Here is a 17,460-nt window from a genome sequence, read left to right on the forward strand (position 1 = left end):
TCTGCCTCATCAGTGCTGTGAACTCTTCATCCTCTAAGACCCAGTGAACTATTTAATCTCCACTGTGATACTTTCTCTTACTGAGTGTCACCAACCTCTGCAGGGGGGGCTCTGTGTTTATGTACAATACTATCTATCACACATATGATTTTTTTTATTTGACTATTCCTCCTAAACAACTGAGTTTCCTTTAGGATAGAAACATAGTTCTGTATTCTTGAGAATTAACATAATGTCTGCTGCTTACTAAGAAATTAATAAATACTAAAATCATGAACAAATACAGCTAATTAAATACATAAAACTACTTTAGATCATAGTATACAATTATATATAATACTCCCTGGTGTCTGAGTTGAAGAACTGGAAACATGTTAAAAAAAAATAACAAAAGCCACAACAGATTTTACCTGATGCCACAGGGATATTAGAGCCCACAGCCTTGAGTGCTTTTAAACTATCACATACCTGGGTGCCCGTAGTCCCAGCTACTTGGGAGGCTGGAGCAGGAGAGTTATCTGAGCCCAGGAGTTTGAGGTTGCAACAGCATGGCACTCTAGCCCAGGCAACAGAGAGAGAAGCTGTCTCCAAAAAAAATTGTGCTATAGACCTGTATTTGATATGGAAAGATGTCAATGTTATATTGAGGGGAAAACAAGTTACAAAATAATATGTACCACACATAAATACATTTTTTTAGTTTTAAAAACCATTGAGTGGTTGGTAGTCTCAGTTCCTCCCATAAAAAAAAATATATATACCTGGATGCTAAGAAAATTACAGCAATATATCAAACATATCTTTTTTTTGAGACAGAGTCTTACTTTGTTGCCCAGGCTAGAGTGCCGTGGTGTCAGCCTAGCTCACAACAACCTCAAACTCCTGGGCTCAAGCAATCCTCCTGCCTCAGCCTCCCGAGTAGCTGGGACTACAGGCGTGCTCCACCATGCCCGGCTAATTTTTTCTATATATTTTTAGTTGTCCAGCTAATTTCTTTCTATTTTTAGTAGAGATGGGGTCTTGCTCTTGCTCAGGCTGGTCTCGAACTTCTGAGCTCAAACGATCCACCTGCCTTGGCCTCCCAGAGTGCTAGGATTACAGGTGTGAGCCACCGCGCCCAGCCCAAACATATCTTTTTAACTTTTATTTTTGAATAGTTTTAAACTTACAGAAAAGTTGTAAAATTAATACACAAAACTCCAGTTTTACTCATCACTCAGATTCTCCAATTATAAAATTCTATCCTATTTACCGTTTTTGCCTTATTCTTTTCCTGTGTGTGTGTATATATATATAAAAATAATGTATATGCATAATTTTTTCCTAAACTATTTAAGTTGCAGACCTGTTGACCTGTTAGCCTTGAATACTTCAGTATGTATTTCCTAAAAAAAAAAAAAAAAAAAAAAAGGACACTCTGTACCAAGCCACACAGTACACCAACAAAATCAGGAAATTAACATTGATACTTTACTACCATTAAATCTATGAACTGTTGTATTTTGTAGATTGTTCCAGTAGTGTTATTTATTAGGTCTAGGATCAATTCTTACATTGTCTCTAGCATTCTTCAATGTGGATCAGTCCTCAGTCTTCCTTGTCTTTGAAGATTACAGGCTGGTTATTTTGTAAAATATACCTCATTTGGGTTTGTTTGGTGTTTTCTCTTGATTAGATTCCAGCTATACGTTTTGGGCAAGCATACCACAGAAGATTAGCTCTGTTCTTCTCAGTGCATTATTTCAATACACTGTTAATTTGTCCCGTTATCGAGGATGTCATTCCTTTACTTGGTTAAGGTGTTTTCTGCCAAGTTTCTCCATTGTAAATTTAATAAGTATTTTGCATTTTAATAAGTAATTAATACAGATTATGAATGGAGATATTTTAAGGCTATGTTAATATCCTGTTCCTCATCTAACTTTTATTCATTATTTTAACATCCACTCATAATTCTTTAGTTATTACTCTCATAGTGGCCAAATGGTGATTTTCTGATTCCATCATTTCTTCTATACTTATTAGTTGGCATTACCTTCCTCTCTCTCCCTCCCTCCTTCCTTCTTTTTCTCCTTTTACCCTCCCTCCCTGCTTCCTTCCCTTCCTTCATTCCTATTCATAAGGACTCATACATTCCTATTTCACTCAATTGGTTATAATCATTTGCTGTCAGTATTTATTTTGATACTCACATTGTCTCAAATTTGGCCAGTGGGAGCTGCTTCAAACTGGCTCCTTTGTCCTTTTGATGTTCCCATCATACTTTGAGAACTTCTTGCTTTCTTGTAAAAGATATTTCAGATTTATCTTTGACTTCTCTACTTTAGCTCTGGAATCAGCCATTTCTCCAAGGAGCTTTGGTTTCTTTGATTGCTGAGTCGTATTTAGAAACAAAGATCTGGGTGCTAGGTATACTCATTGCTCTCAGGGTGTTATTATTTCTAGGTTCTCTCAGCAGACAGATCTAGGAAATACATGAATGTACACATACATACAACACACATGCATAAACTCACATACGTCTATATCTGTTTCTCCATCAATCCACCCACCCAGCCACCCCCTGTCCATCCATCTATCCATCTATCTAAGAACCTATGAATTCACACTGATAACCTCTATTATAATCCAACATTACATGGTTTAATCTCAACTCCCCCCTTTCCATATTTATAACCCTTTCTTGTCAATGAGAAATCTTACATTGTCCCTTATCTTCAGTGTATTCATCTTTCTGATTAATATTTACCTATTTGATCAATTGCCTTGTATATGACAATCTCCAGACACTGTGGGCTGTCTCCCTGGCCCAGTACCACTGGCTATGCCCACCAGGTCCTCACTGGTAAGGGGGTCCCTCACTTTCCCTGGCAGGCCTGACTGCAAGCCTTTCTTCCCCTCTCCTCCCCCCTGATCTGGCAGCATGCACTCCAAGAGTTTCCCCAGGCCCTGGTGACACGTCAGTCCCAAGTGTCCTTCCACCTTCATGGCAGTGTGTGGCTGAGGGTACCCCTGCTACCCTCTCCTCTCTGGCTGAGAGCTCCCAAAGATAGAGTTCAGATTGTCTTTCTAAATCAATAACAAGAGGCTGTTTGGTCTTAGTTATAACAATTTAAGCTTTCAGAGTGAATCAAAATTTATCTTCATTTTATATGTGCTTATTATTGAAGGTAGATTTGAGGAGCAAATAATTGATTACCTTCATAATCTTTTTATTGTATTATTTTTTTTTTTGAGACAGAGTCTTGTTCAGTCACCCTGGGTAGAGTGCACTGGCGTCATCATAGCTGACTGCAACCTCAAACTCCTGGGCTCAAGTGATCCTCCTGCCTCAGCCTCCTGAGTAGCTGGGACTACAGGCGTGTGCCACAAAGCCTGGCTAATTTTTCTATTTTTTATAGAGACGGTGTCTCTCTCTTGCTCAGGCTGGTCTTGAACTCCTAACCTTAAGCAATCCTCCCTCTTTGGCCTCCCAGAGTGCTAGGATTACAGGCATGAACCACTGTGCCCAGCCTTCATAGTCATTTGAATAACTTTTATACTTATTTCCAGAATTTGAGAAGTATTGGGGCAGTAAAAGTAAAGCTCTCCTGCCTAATCTTGAGGAGAAAAATGAGGCTTGGAGAAGTTCAGTAACTTTCCCAAGTAACACAGCTAATTGGCAGCCAGGTAGGGGCCAGAAAGTCCTGATTCAAATGTACGGACCCTATCACAACATAATGCCCTTGTTCTGGTCCCATCCAGAATGTTCATAAAGCAATTTGTAGATAATTTTGAGCATATTAAATTATACAAAATTAAGTATCTTATGTTTCTGAGTTACCTTGGAACTTTTCATTTTACACATTTTTTTCCCCTAGAAGATTGGAAACCAGATCCTGGTATAACATCCATATGCCAAGTGAGTAGTTTGAGCTACATGGCAGTTGACATCCTTTTAGGTTCTGAGTTTGAATTACTCCGTTATGAAGTACTTCAGTTTATTTTCTTGAGAATACATTTTAACTACAGTATGTGTGCACGTGCCATGCATGTGTGTGTGCTGGGACAGATATAGGAGAGTTTGAGGAAATAAGATTTTATTCCACATGATAAGATTCTAGGCGAGTCATTCATCTTCCCATAGTTCACTTTTCACATCTGAAATGTGGAAGTGGCTGCCAGATATCTCACAAGGGATAGTTAAATGGTATGTAAAAAATACTTTGAGCATTTTCTAAGGAAGAGGCTTTGAAAACTTAGGGGATTTCTCATTCTTCTAAGTAATTGTTCTCCATGAAGAATTTTTTGAAAAGGGGACCTCTTGAACTTATTACTTCACTTGTAATTTCCTTCACATGTGTAGTCCAGCAACAATGATAATAAATCTACACCCTACTGCTGTTCTTTCCTGGTAACATAAGAGAAAATCCACCCATTAGTTTTTTCTTGTTTTGCTCATTTATATTGAAAGGAAAGTATCAGTTAAGTTTGTTAAAGGACATAATTTGATATTGACAGGGTTACATCTCAAGTATCAAGTTGCTTCGATTTGTATGTATCAGTCTAGTTTCTGAGGTGTCTATCATTGTACTGTCAAGGTCTGTGTCAAAACTACATAAACACTAGTGCTTCTTTGTGGTTTCCATGGCTTGTTTTGGAATGAAGTGGTATATTTTTCTTATATGTAAGATCTGCAAATTCTAATTGTGTTTGCGTATTAGAACAGTGCTTGCTTTGTTTTGTTCTAAAAAGTTATTTTTGCATTTCTGGAAGTATATTAAGGAGAAATACAGAAAACTAGTATTGAATGTTGAAATACCTACTAAATGCCTAGTTCTGTTCTAGCCAATGTATTATTTAATCTTCACAAAAATATGTGACCAAATGGAGCCTCCCTAAGTAATTAGGCTTAGAGAAATTGAATAATTCCTAAATGTTTACATAACTAGTGAGTAGCAAAAACTGCCTTATCTCAAGAGTCTGTGCTATTCAAAAGAGCAGCGGCTCTGAGTTTAAAAACAAAATTGTTTGTGATACATAGTAAACTTTTCCTCTCAGACTGCTCTTCTGGTGTCCCAAGGAGGTTTTATTTTCTGTTCTTTAAGAAACATGGTTCATATGGTGTCCTCTGCTTTTTTAAGTCCCTCCGCACTCTGAGCCTAATAAGCCCTGAGCAGTAACAGTAACATCACCACCCCTCTACCAACAGCTAGGAGAACAAGGAGTCAGCATTCCTTGACTATGTGCTAGATACAGTCCTTACCGCTTTATGTGTGTTAACCTATTTAGTGCTCAAAGTAACTCCATGGGGTGTACGTACTTCTGATATTCCCATTTTATAAATGAGGAACCTGGGACAAAGATTAAGTAACTTGCCCAAATCAAACAACAAATTAGTGGTCAGGCTGAGGCATGAACCCACATGGTCGGGGGAGCCCACCCTATTGTCCACTATACCACACTTCCTTAGTAAATGTTGATGGGTTGAAAACTAATGAAAGCAATTCTGATTAAGTTAAGCTGAAGGAGGGATTTATTAGGAGGACATAAAGTAGCTCACCGAATAAGTAGGAAGCCCGGAGAGCCAGGCTGGGAAAACAAGCCGGACCAAGAGAGACTGAGGCACAGGAATACAGCCAGATTGTGCCACAGGCAGAGTTTGGTCACGAGGCCATTGTGGGTGCTGCTGCCACTGGCCAGCACGGGTACATGCTGTTGGGTGTTGGCTTGCCGCTGTGCCCCTGGACTTTCAGAACTGCTGCTATTGTTCATGCTGCAATAATAAAGAAAATCTCTAAGTGTTCTTTCGTCTTTGCATCACTTTGTAAGGTTCAAAGGCCTGGGTAGAAGCAATCACTTGATGGAGCCCAGGTCACATTCAGAAAAAGGCTGGCTTTTGTAAGCTTTTTGATTTAATTGTTCTGGTATATTCTAGGCAGGATGGTAACAGAATGAAATGACCACTTTCCAAATGTTGGATCTTAAAGATTAAGATTTTTCTCAGAAAAATTGATCCTATTATATGGTGAAATAGGTCAGTAAAATGATTTTAGAAATTGGCAGTTAAAGAATCAGAAGGCACTGTTTGCATATTTGTTAAATCCGGTTAAGCTCTAAGTGGCCACTTTTGGTTCATTCTGTTTGGGTCATGGATAAAGAGCATAACTTCCAAATGGCTGATAAATGACCGAGTCATAAAATACGTATTTTTTTTTCTAGTTAATTTTAACTCTACTTAAAGAAATTCACTGGGTATCAAAAGGTAGTACTCTTTAGAAAAAGGGTGATGGTTTTGTTCATAAATATGGTTGTAATCTGTGTTTTAAGAATTTATTTTACAGGCCAAAATTCACATTAACAAATGCTGTAATAAAATATTTTCAAAGCTTATCTGATGGCCCACTGACTGTAAGCACTAATCCATACAGCAAAGTTTTGGTTTGGTACAAGGCATTGGTTCAGGCCATGAAATAAGATTTGACTTTTACCACTTAACACTTAATGGAAACTCATTTTACTAGAATTCTGAACTTAATAATAATGATTAAACTTTTTGAGTGTTTACAATATGTCAGGCAGTGTGCAAAGTACTTTATATATGATATATCTTGTCTTTTAATCCTCATAATGACCCTGTAAAGTAAATATTGACACTTTAAAGACAGAACTGAGGCTGAGAGAAATAACTTGCCTAAGGTCCCCAGGAAGTGATGGAGTTGGGTTTTAAATCCAAATTTGTCTGGCTTTAAGGCCTGCTTTTAATGGCAATATTGTGGAAGAAAATCATTAATAAAAGCTCAAGTTGACTCTGGATTAGCTTTCTGAAATTTTTAGACACAGGAGGTTTTCATGTCACTTTTTCTGAGAGAACAATTTTCTCTTTTTAGATTCAGTAACCCAAGGATTGTTGAAGATTCATTCTCTGCGTTAAAAGAATATAAATTTTTACTTCCATATAATCTGTCGCTGTTTCTTTTTTTTTTTTTTTTTTCTTTTTTGAGACAGAGTCTCACTTTGTTGCCCAGGCTAGAGTGAGTGCCGTGGCGTCAGCCTAGCTCACAGCAACCTCAAACTCCTGGGCTCAAGCGATCCTCCTGCCTCAGCCTCCCGAGTAGCTGGGACTACAGGCATGTGCCACTATGCCCGGCTAATTTTTCTATATATATATTTTTAGTTGTCCATATAATTTTTTTCTATTTTTAGTAGAGACGGGGGTCTCGCTCTTGCTCAGGCTGGTCTCTAACTCCTGACCTTGAGCGATCCACCAGCCTCGGCCTCCCAGAGTGCTAGGATTACAGGCGTGAGCCACCGCGCCTGGCCTGCTGTTTCTAATATTCTTACACGGGTTGTCATATTGGAGGTGTAGGTACGACGATTTTCTCCCAGGTTAGGTAGATACTCAGGGCATGGCAGGCAGTGTAGCATCTCAGATCATCTCCCGTCCTCAAAACTGCCCATGATTAAGGATTTGTGAAACTGGACAATCCTTTCTTGAAGAACCTTCTGTGGGTATCATCTCTCGGTGGCAACAAACTCTAAACTTACCAAGCATCTTGGATTAGAAGATTTGCTTTTATTTGTATTCAATTTTCACTTTCAAGCTTCAAGTTAAATTTGGTTTTCTGGGCTTTTGGAAGGCAAATTTTGTTTATTTGTTATAATTTGTATGGTTTTGACTGAGTTTGCGACTAACTTTTACTATGTACTTTTAGTAAACTTATGAATTACAGAACTCTCCTCTTGGCATTAAAAGATGTTTATCCTAACCCTTATTATGAATTTCTCTGATGCTGAATTTATGTGCTTATAAAAGTACTTAGAAAACTACTTCTTATGAAAGACATATACAGACAAAGGAAGGAAGAAGCCTTGGTTCTGATAGTGTGACCATAGCTTGAGTTCAAGAAGTGGGGCGGCCAGTCTGATACAGGGTAAAAGCCGAATCCGCCGGTGTCGTTGACAGTGGACTGTTTAGATCTAAGTTTTCAAAAATTTAATACTCATTATATTGGTTTTACTTGTTTACTAAGATCCTGTTACCTTGAATATAAAATGTTTCCCCCCTCATTTTATTTTGTTGTAGTACTTGGGTCTTGGCTTGGGTGTTCAGAGGTTAATAGATTCAAGGCAGCATCTTGGAACCCCTCTACAGGTGGCTTTGTGCACATATATCCAAGACTACCTGGCCAGGCTTAATGCTTTTTAGTCAGCAATATAGACACATACTCTGGCAGATGATAGGGCAAGCTGTTATGTCATTAGCAGAGCTCTCAAGAAAGGTCTACTTTATATTCCAACAAAAGAACTTATTATGTGTGAATGGAAGAATTAATAAAAGACTTTTTCATTACTTTGCAAAAGCAGTCCATCACTGTATGTAGGGTAGGTAAATTTGTTTTTTCTTATATATGACCATATGTGAAAAAAGTAGAAATTATTTATAATTTGCATGTCATTATATTAAAAAAAGCTCCATGACTCTGGACCTCAGGCCAGGGCTTAGAAATGGTTTCATAGTAGCAAACTAAGCATTCCTTGTAACAGGATGTGAACTGCGACAGAATGCTCTAGGCAATATTAAATTGGGGTGATTTTTAGAAAGTGACAAATGTTTTATGTTTCCTAAATCTGAAATGGGTTCTACCAGCTCTAAACGGCTGCCAAGTTATGTTATCACTTGCCTGCTTTGTAACCGCCTCAATCACTTTCTTCTCAGCCCTGTATGGTGAGATTCGTCAGTTTCGCAAGGCCTGTGGGGAGGCTCATCTCAAAACCATATTAGCAACAGGAGAACTTGGATCTCTTACTAATGTCTATAAAGCCAGTATGATAGCAATGATGGCAGGTAAGTGTTTTATATTCAAATGATGTTTTATATTCAATTGATGTTTTTAGGAAAAATTAGTAAGTGAAAACATTTAGCTGTTTTTAAAAGTGCTAACCACTTGGAATTTTTTTGTGTGAGGTGTCAGATGTTTTGTGAATACATGTATAATGTGAAGTGGTCAAAAATTCTTGGCTTTCTTCCACATTTTTGTGGCATTTCATTGCTGCACTATTCTTATAAAGCAGTAGATGGCTCTCTTGTTAGTGAATTGCCTTCTATTTTATTCTTTGATTATTCGTTCATCAACATATATTAGGAATTTCTTTAGCTGTGACTTACTCATTTCTGTGAATTTAAGCTTTTGATTTTTCTCAGAGATGTGTTTCCCATACTATCTGAGGCAGCCTCTGCTTTTATTAATGTTAATTTTTTAAAATTTAATGCGGTATCATTGTTTTTTATACTTTCAAATGTAAGTTGACTTATTCTTTTTCTCCACGAACAGCAGGTCCGTCCATACAGACGTTAAAGCTTGAAACCTAGGAGTCATGTTTGATTCTTTCTTTTTGTCACTTTCACAAAAAAGTCAGTGAATAAGTCTCGAGATTCTCGCAAGACCTCTTTCCTGTATCCGATACATCTTCCCTCCATCCTGAGTGCTCCCGTTAAGACCATGGTCCTCCACGTGCATTATGTCAGCTGGTCTCCCCGTCTCTGCTTTTGTTCCCCTCCAAGCTGTCCTGCACGCCATGGCCAAAATGATCTTTTAAAGATGCTAATTTGGTTGCGATTCTGCTTGCTTAAAATCCTTCAGTGACTTTCCCACATCTTTAAGGTAAAGTGTAAATTCCTTAATCCTTGTTTTTTAAAGAAGTCCATCCTGAGACCCTGCCCGTGTCTCCGCCATCTCGTTTTCCCTTCACACCATATTCTCCAGCCATGAGAATGACTTGCAGTTCCCTACAGATGGTGCCATGCAACCTTTTTGGGTCTGTGCCCCCTGTCTGGAATGCCCTTTGCCCAGATAACTCCTTCACATCTTCGGGTTCAGCACAGGTGTCATCTTTTTCAGGAATATTTCCCCTGAGACTGCTTCCTCCCCCACCGCGTGGCTCATCATCTCCTCTGTGTACCCCACAGCTTCTGTTAGAACCCCTGTTAGATAGCTTATCACCTTGTACTGTGACTGAGTATTGAATGTCTAGGTGCTGCCCCATTTTTGGTAAGGATACTTGGCTTCTCTGGTCTTAATTCAGGGCCAGTCATTGTAGTCGCCTTCTAGATTTTTACACTCTTGTGTACTTTTTTTTTTTTTTTTTTTTTCCTGAGACAGAGTCTTGTGTACTTTTTGAATTGTCCATCAGACCTAGTAGATCATTCTTTGGAATTCTCCTGAAAATCAACCTACTAGGCATTAATGGTGCCATTGCTCTGGTCATTGAGGCTGTATCTAGAAAATATCTGCTCTTGTCATCTCATTTAGAGCAAAATCTCTGAGAAATCAAAGGATAAAAAGGAATGGAACACTTTGAACAGCTGTTCATTAGTGATGTTGGCATTTCAAAGGTCCGCTGTAGCAGAACACTCACTGCAACCCTTAGGAACCTGGAAGCCCCGTGGAGTCTTAGCTAGACAGGCTAAGTCTCACGCTCTTTGCCGTGACAAGGGATTGTTAGCCCAGGTAACAAAGTAAAAGTTTGGAAACAAATAGCAGCAGCCACGTGTAGTGCATGCTTTATGGTAGCTGCGCTGTTGGTTGTGCACACGAGGCTGAGATACTTCTCACGGTCACTTCTGAGCCAATCTTGTGGCATTTGTTACTCTATCTGTGATCTAGGCCACAAAGTATAGTCATTTTGGGAGGTCAGCTGTTGGTATCCTATGCAGAGCACTCAAGATGGGAACGTGGGCCGGGCCTGGTGGCTCATGCCTATAATCCTAGCACTCTGGGAGGCCGAGGTGGGCAGATCATTTGAGCCCAGGAGTTTGAGGTTGCTGTGAGCTAGACTGACACCACGGCACTCTAGCCGGGCAACAGAGTGAGACTCTGAAAAAAAAAAAAGATGGGAACGTGGCATTAGATCATCATACTCCAGAAGCCTCTGTTCCACCCTTCGCCCCTCAGCCCTATCCACAGAAAGAAATGTGACTAGAAACCTGCTCTGCCTCTGTCTCATCCTGTCTACTTGTTTTCCTATTCCTGTTGTCTCTATACTTCGTTTCTTCATTTAACCAGCATCTATGAAGCACTTACTGTGAGTCATATAACTGTATCTGTGGTGTGCTTTACCATATATTTTTAAATAATATTCCTTAACCTTCACTTCAGTCCTGGAGTTGAAGAAACCTAAGATTAAGAAACTCACTTAACATCACAAAGCTAATAAATCCCATGTATCATTGTGGCTGCAGGTTTATTGTTTTTTCAGTAGTGACAGCTGCTTTCCAGGGCACCATTGCTAGATTTCACCGTGAATGAAAGACACAGTCTTTGTGAAGTATAATATATGAAAGCATCCTGCATACTTCTTGGCCCACAGTTTGTATTTCCTATTATGAGAAGGTATAAAATAGAATTGAGGTATTTTCTGAGGGACTTTTTAAATTTTAAAATATTTTTTACATTCTTATTCCAATTTTATATGTAGCTCTCACAAAGTAATCACCAACAAAAATAATTTAAAAACGTCTGACTAAAATCACATTGTTTCCTACTTCTGTGGTATTTTTTACTGATTTATTTTTTTAAAAATAAACTTTATTGAGGTAAATTTGCGTTCAGTAAAATTCAGGTGGTTAAGTGTGCACTGTGATGAGTTTGACAGTTTGTATAGACCTATAACCACTACTCTAATCGAGAAGCAAAACATTTCCATCATTCTAGAAATATCCTTTGCAGTCAATTCCACTCTTCTCACCTGTTGCCCCAGGTGTGACCATTGATCTTACATTGTCACCATTCATTAGCTTTGCCAGTTTTGATCATAATCTAATCACAAAATGTGTACTCTTTTGTGCCTGTTATTTATTTATTTATTTGCCCTCACTAAAGATAACAGATGTGAGATCTTGAGACATTTGCTTACAAGTATTCCATTGTACAAGTATACTGAATTGCTAAAATTATTGGCCTAACATTGTTTATAATATGTTTTTCTTATTCTGATATCTGTAGGATCTGTAGTTATATCTCATTTTTTATTCCTTATATAGGTCACTTTTGTTTTCTTTCCTGCTGTTTCTTTTGGTTTTTTTTCCCTGTTATTGTTCTCCTTTTCCTCCTTTCCTCCTCCTCTGCTTCTGCTTCTTTGACAAAGAGAGTCTTGCTAGGGTTTGACAATTTTCTTATTTTTTTCAAAGAGCCAACTTTTTGCTTTGTTGTTTTTTTTTTCATTATTTTTCAGTTAGAGGTGTTTTCTAATATTCCTTGTGATTTCTCTCGTTATTTAGAATGTTATTTAGAGTGTTATTTAGGAGACGTTTAATTTCTAAATATTTTTGTGCTCTTCTGAATATCTTATTGTTATTGATTTGTAACTTAAAATTCTGTTATGCTCATAGAATATCCAATGTGAGAATCTTTTGTCTTTTGAAGTTAATAAGTTTTAAAGCTCATTTGATGGTAATATTTAGTTATATGCTTCAAGTGCACACTTTTAGGATTAGTTATGTTCACCTATTGATGTAGCACATTCATCATTATGAAATGTCCCTCTTTATCTCTGGTACTAGTCCTTGTCTGAATGTCCAGTTTCTCTGACATTAAACTAGCCACACTAGCTTTCTTGTGCTTATCATTTACATGTTACATCTTTTTTCTATCTTTTTATTTTCAATTCATCTGTGGTATATAAAGTGTATCTTTTAGAGACATTTGTTTTTTTAATTCATTGTGACAATCTCTGCTTTTTTTTTTTTTTTTTTTTTTTTTTTTGAGACAGAGTCTCGCTCTGTTGCCCGGGCTAGAGTGAGTGCCGTGGCCTCAGCCTAGCTCACAGCAACCTCAAACTCCTGGGCTTAAGCAATCCTACTGCCTCAGCCTCCCGAGTAGCTGGGACTACAGGCATGCGCCACCATGCCCGGCTCATTTTTTCTATATATATTTTTAGTTGTCCATATAATGTCTTCCTGTTTTTAGTAGAGACGGGGTCTCGCTCTTGCTCAGGCTGGTCTCGAACTCCTGACCTCGAGCGATCCACCCGCCTTGGCCTCCCAGAGTGCTAGGATTACAGGCGTGAGCCACCGCGCCAGGCCCAATCTCTGCTTTTTAATTAGTGTTTTGTTCATTTACATTTCATGTAATTATTGATATGGTAGGAGTTACGTCTGTCATCTTGCAGTTTTTTTCCTTGTAAAATTTTGTTCCAATCTATTTTTTGTTTCTCTTTTCTTGCCACTTTTTCGGTTTATCAGCTATTTTATAGCATTTCATTTTATTTCTTCTATTGGCTTTTTATCTAAATTTCTTTGTGGTTTATCTAAATGTTTAAGTGATTACTTTAACAACTATAATATGCATCCTTAGTTTATCACAGTCTACTTAGAATTAATGTCTTTTCACTTTACATTTCATATGTCAAAAATGTAAGAACCTTAAAATAATTTTATTTATACCCTCATTGGTCCTTTGAATTATTTTAATGTTCTTCTTTACATATTATAAACCCATATTATAATGATTCAATATTATAAACCCCATATTATAATACAATTTTTGTTTTAATGGTCATTTGTCTTTTAAGGAAATATAAAAGAAGGAAAAACTAGGATAAGATAGTATTTTATATTGTCTCATAAATATATCATTTCCATCTTTATTCCTTTCTGTATATCTGAGTTTCCATCTTGTATAATTTGGCCTGGAGACTTCCATGGAAATTTTTTGCAGTGCAAGTCTGTTGGTGACAAATTCTTTCTGGTTTTGTTCATGTGAAAATGTGTTTATTTCACCCTGATAATTGTGTGTGTTTTTTTTTTTTTTTTTTTTCTTAGAGTCTCACTCCGTTGCCCAGGCTAGAGTGCCATGGCGTCAGCCTAGCTCACAGCAACCTCAAACTCCTGGGCTCAAGCGATCCTCCTGCCTCAGCCTCCCAAGTAGCTGGGACTATAGGCATGCGCCACCATGCCCGGCTAATTTTTATATATATATATATATATATTTTTTTTTTTTTTTTTTTTAGCTGTCCATATAATTTCTTTCTATTTTAGTAGAGACGGGGTCTCGCTCTTGCTCAGGCTGGTCTCGAATGCCTGAGCTCAAACAATCCACCCGCCTCGGCCTCCCAAAGTGCTAGGATTACAGGCATGAGCCACCGCGCCCGGCCTCACCCCGATATTTGAAGGGTAGTTTGCTGAATATAGAGTTCTTGGTTGATAGTTTCATTCTTATTTTAGCCTATAAATATGTCATTCTATTTCTTGGAATTTCATTTCTTCTGTTTCTCTGTATGTAAGTATGTAATCTTACTCTGGCTATGATCAATCAGTATTTTCTTTTTATCTTTTTTTTCATTAATTTGACCATGACGTGCCTAAATATGGTTTTCTTTGTACTTATCCTGCTTAGAATTTGCTGAACATCTTACATCTATAGGTTCTGTTTTCTACCAATTTAGGACATTTTCAAAACTATCTTTTCAATATATTTTCTACCCCATTCTATCTGTCTTTCCTCCTAGGACCCCAGTTATGTGAGGGTTAGACTACTTGAGATTATCCCATAGGTTACTGAGGTCCTGTTTATTTTATTTTTAATCTTTTTCCCTCTTCTGTTCTCCTGATTGGTTAATTTGCCTGGATCTTTCTTCAAGTTCTTTGAAGCTTATTTTCTATCTCAAACCTGCTTTTAAGCCCATACAGTGAAATTTATGCTACTGTAAATTTTTACTTTTAAAATTTCTCCTTCTCTTTTGTAATTTTTGTTTCTCTATTGGAAGTCCCTAATTTTTTACTCATTGAGTTCCTATTTTCCTTTAAGAACTTGAAGATTTTCTTTTCTTTTCTTTTCTTTTCTTTTTTTTTTTTTGAGACAGAGTCTTGCTCTGTCACCTTGGCTAGAGTGCCATGGCATCAGCTTAGCTCACAGCAACCTCAAACTCCTGGGCTCAAGGCTTCTCCTGCCTCAGCCTCCAGAATAGCTGGGACTACAGGCCCACACCATGACACCCAACTAACTTTTTTTTTTTTATTATTATTTTTAGTAGAGATGAGATCTTTCTCTTGCTCAGGCTGGTCTTGAACTCCTGACCTCAAGCCATCCTTCCACCTCGGCGTCCCAGAGTGCTAGGACTAAAGGTGTGAGCCACCACGCCTGGGCCTGAAGATATTTATAATAGCTGATTTAAAGTCTTTATCTGCTAATTTGTAAATGTGGATCACCTCAGGGTCTGTATCTTGAGCTGACAATTTTCCAGTGCCTGAAAATATTTTGTTCAGTTTTGTAGTTATTTATGGTAAGAGGTAATGTCTGGTAACATTTATTATGTTATGTCTGGAATTCTTCACTGCTTTTGTGTTCCCATTAGAGTCAAAAATCTCAAAGGAAAGGGGATTATCATTTATATTCATAATAATTTATTTTATAATTTTGATAGCCATTTAGATTATGGCAAAAATAATTCTTTGAAAAGAGAGTAGGTAGAGATATCTAACTATGTTAGTCTGACATTATACATCATTGTAAATGAAAACTCAGTTATCCAAGGTGTTTACATTTTTGGCCAATTAAACGGTTAGTAGTCTACTTTTGGTTTAATGTTGTTTAGAAATCTCCCAAAATGTTTTTAGGGAAAGGAGCACAGTCAATAGGAGTGAGCAGACCGGAATTCTTGTTCTGTGTTGCATATTCCATAACCTTGAGCAAAAAATTAATTTATCAGTTCAAATGAAGTGAGGTATATAAATGCATTATAAACCATAAATTAAGTACTTTGCAAGTTATTAAAAAGTATTAAGTATACTTTCCTACCCCATCCTACCTCAGTAATAAAGGAAACATAATTGAATCTTTTTTTCTATCTTCTTACAAGGCCTTATTTAGAACATAACTTTGTAAAACCATTTGTTGTAGCAATAGGAGGAAATACATGATACTGAGCTGTATTTGTTTCTGTACTGATCCCAAAGCTTACTATATTAGTAGAATTATTCAGTGAATCTTACATATAAACTTATTTTCCTAACTTTTGCCTCTGTCTTCAAAAAGAAGGGTATAAAAAGAATCTGATTGAGAATCACAATTAGATGTGGTCCAGTTAATTGTATTTTTATGGTACACTTCTCAGCCATGTTTATTTGTCATCTCTCCTAATATTTTTATTCTGGAAGTTGTAGCAGCCACATCAGCTCTTCAGACATGTATCCAAATAAAATATCTTTTAACTAGAGATGATTTACTCAGAGCCACAATTATCCAGAACCAAGCCAGGAACCACACACACAAAAAAATGAAACCATTTTGAATATATGAAAAACGTATAATATAATCTATAACACAACAGCAATAATAGTTACAATTTCTTGAGCATTTACTATGTGCCAGGGACTGTTTTAAGGGCTTTATGCATATTTATATTTAATCTTTACAATAACCCTATGAGGTAGGTACTCTTACATGATAAAATTAGACTGTCAGTCAAAAGGATCTTTTTGCTCCTGTTCTGTATGGTCATTGTTGATATTTGGAAACATTCCAGGTAATTCTGTCTTCATTATATTATATCATTTCTTATCTTTCCCCTCTCCCCTTAGTCATTTTTAAAGCTTTAAATAAAATTTCCAAACTCTGTCAAACTTCCCATTGATCATCTAGGGGCAGGATTAATTAACTAATTGATCAGACTGTTGTGCTGCTAGAATAGTTGTAAATACCAGTAGCATTTATGATATAGTATTATCGTTTTCACTGTTCAATTGTTTTTTTTTTTTTTTAAACTATGAGCTTTCCCAAGATCAAGGACTACATCTTTCTTATCTTCATTCCTCTGTGATTACTATTACGAGTGGCATCTAGTAGAGCCTGAGAAAATATTTCCAAATACACAAATGAATGAACGAAAGAGAGAAGAAAAAGACAGATAAGGAAAAGTGAAAAGAGGCAAAGTGAACTTTGAAAATCTAGATGCATCTTTCCAGATGTGCCACAACCTTATAGAGTTTGAACATCTTATTTTTGAGAGCAAACTTTTATTCTACTTGAACCAAAAGATAGATATGAATACCCTTGACAAGGAGATTATATTCCCAAGATTGTTTTTAGGTGATGCAAGAATATTTTGTAAGAATTTGGTTTATAAGAATCTGGAGGTGAATATAGAGGCAAGGAAGGACCAGGGAGAACTTTTTGCTTTAGTTTTTTGGTCAAAGAAAATTGGATCTTCTGTTTACTTTAGTGGAAATATGGTGAGAGAAATACGAATAAAGGAGGAGGTAAAGTAGGAGTAAACAATGTGAAGGGAATATAATCAGGGAAGAAAAAAACGAGAGCCATAATTTTTTTCCTCAAACAAACCAAGAACAAGGTGATAGGAAGTAAGATAGGGAAACACGCTTACAGAAAAGAGAAGCCTAAAGCAGGTCAATCTACTGCTCAGGGATTTCAGCCCTGCAAACATACACATTAAGAAAAATGGCAGGACGTAGAAAACTGGCTT

At 37.2% G+C, this 17,460-nt stretch overlaps 1 protein-coding gene across 2 annotated transcripts in view; it reads left to right on the top strand.

Annotated features, from left to right (window-relative positions):
- DERA (deoxyribose-phosphate aldolase) overlaps window positions 1-17,460 on the top strand; it is a 96,116-nt gene that overhangs the window by 41,375 nt on the left and 37,281 nt on the right. The window contains exon 6 of one of the 2 annotated variants that reach the window (XM_069490165.1): window positions 8,699-8,827. The exons of the other annotated variant lie outside the window; for it this stretch is intronic. Coding sequence (XP_069346266.1) covers window positions 8,699-8,827 — 129 coding nt within the window. The remainder of the gene's footprint in view (window positions 1-8,698; window positions 8,828-17,460) is intronic. 2 annotated transcript variants of the gene reach the window in all.

The sequence above is a fragment of the Eulemur rufifrons genome, chromosome 16, assembly GCF_041146395.1.
Source record: "Eulemur rufifrons isolate Redbay chromosome 16, OSU_ERuf_1, whole genome shotgun sequence".
Taxonomy (NCBI): Eukaryota; Metazoa; Chordata; class Mammalia; order Primates; family Lemuridae; genus Eulemur; species Eulemur rufifrons.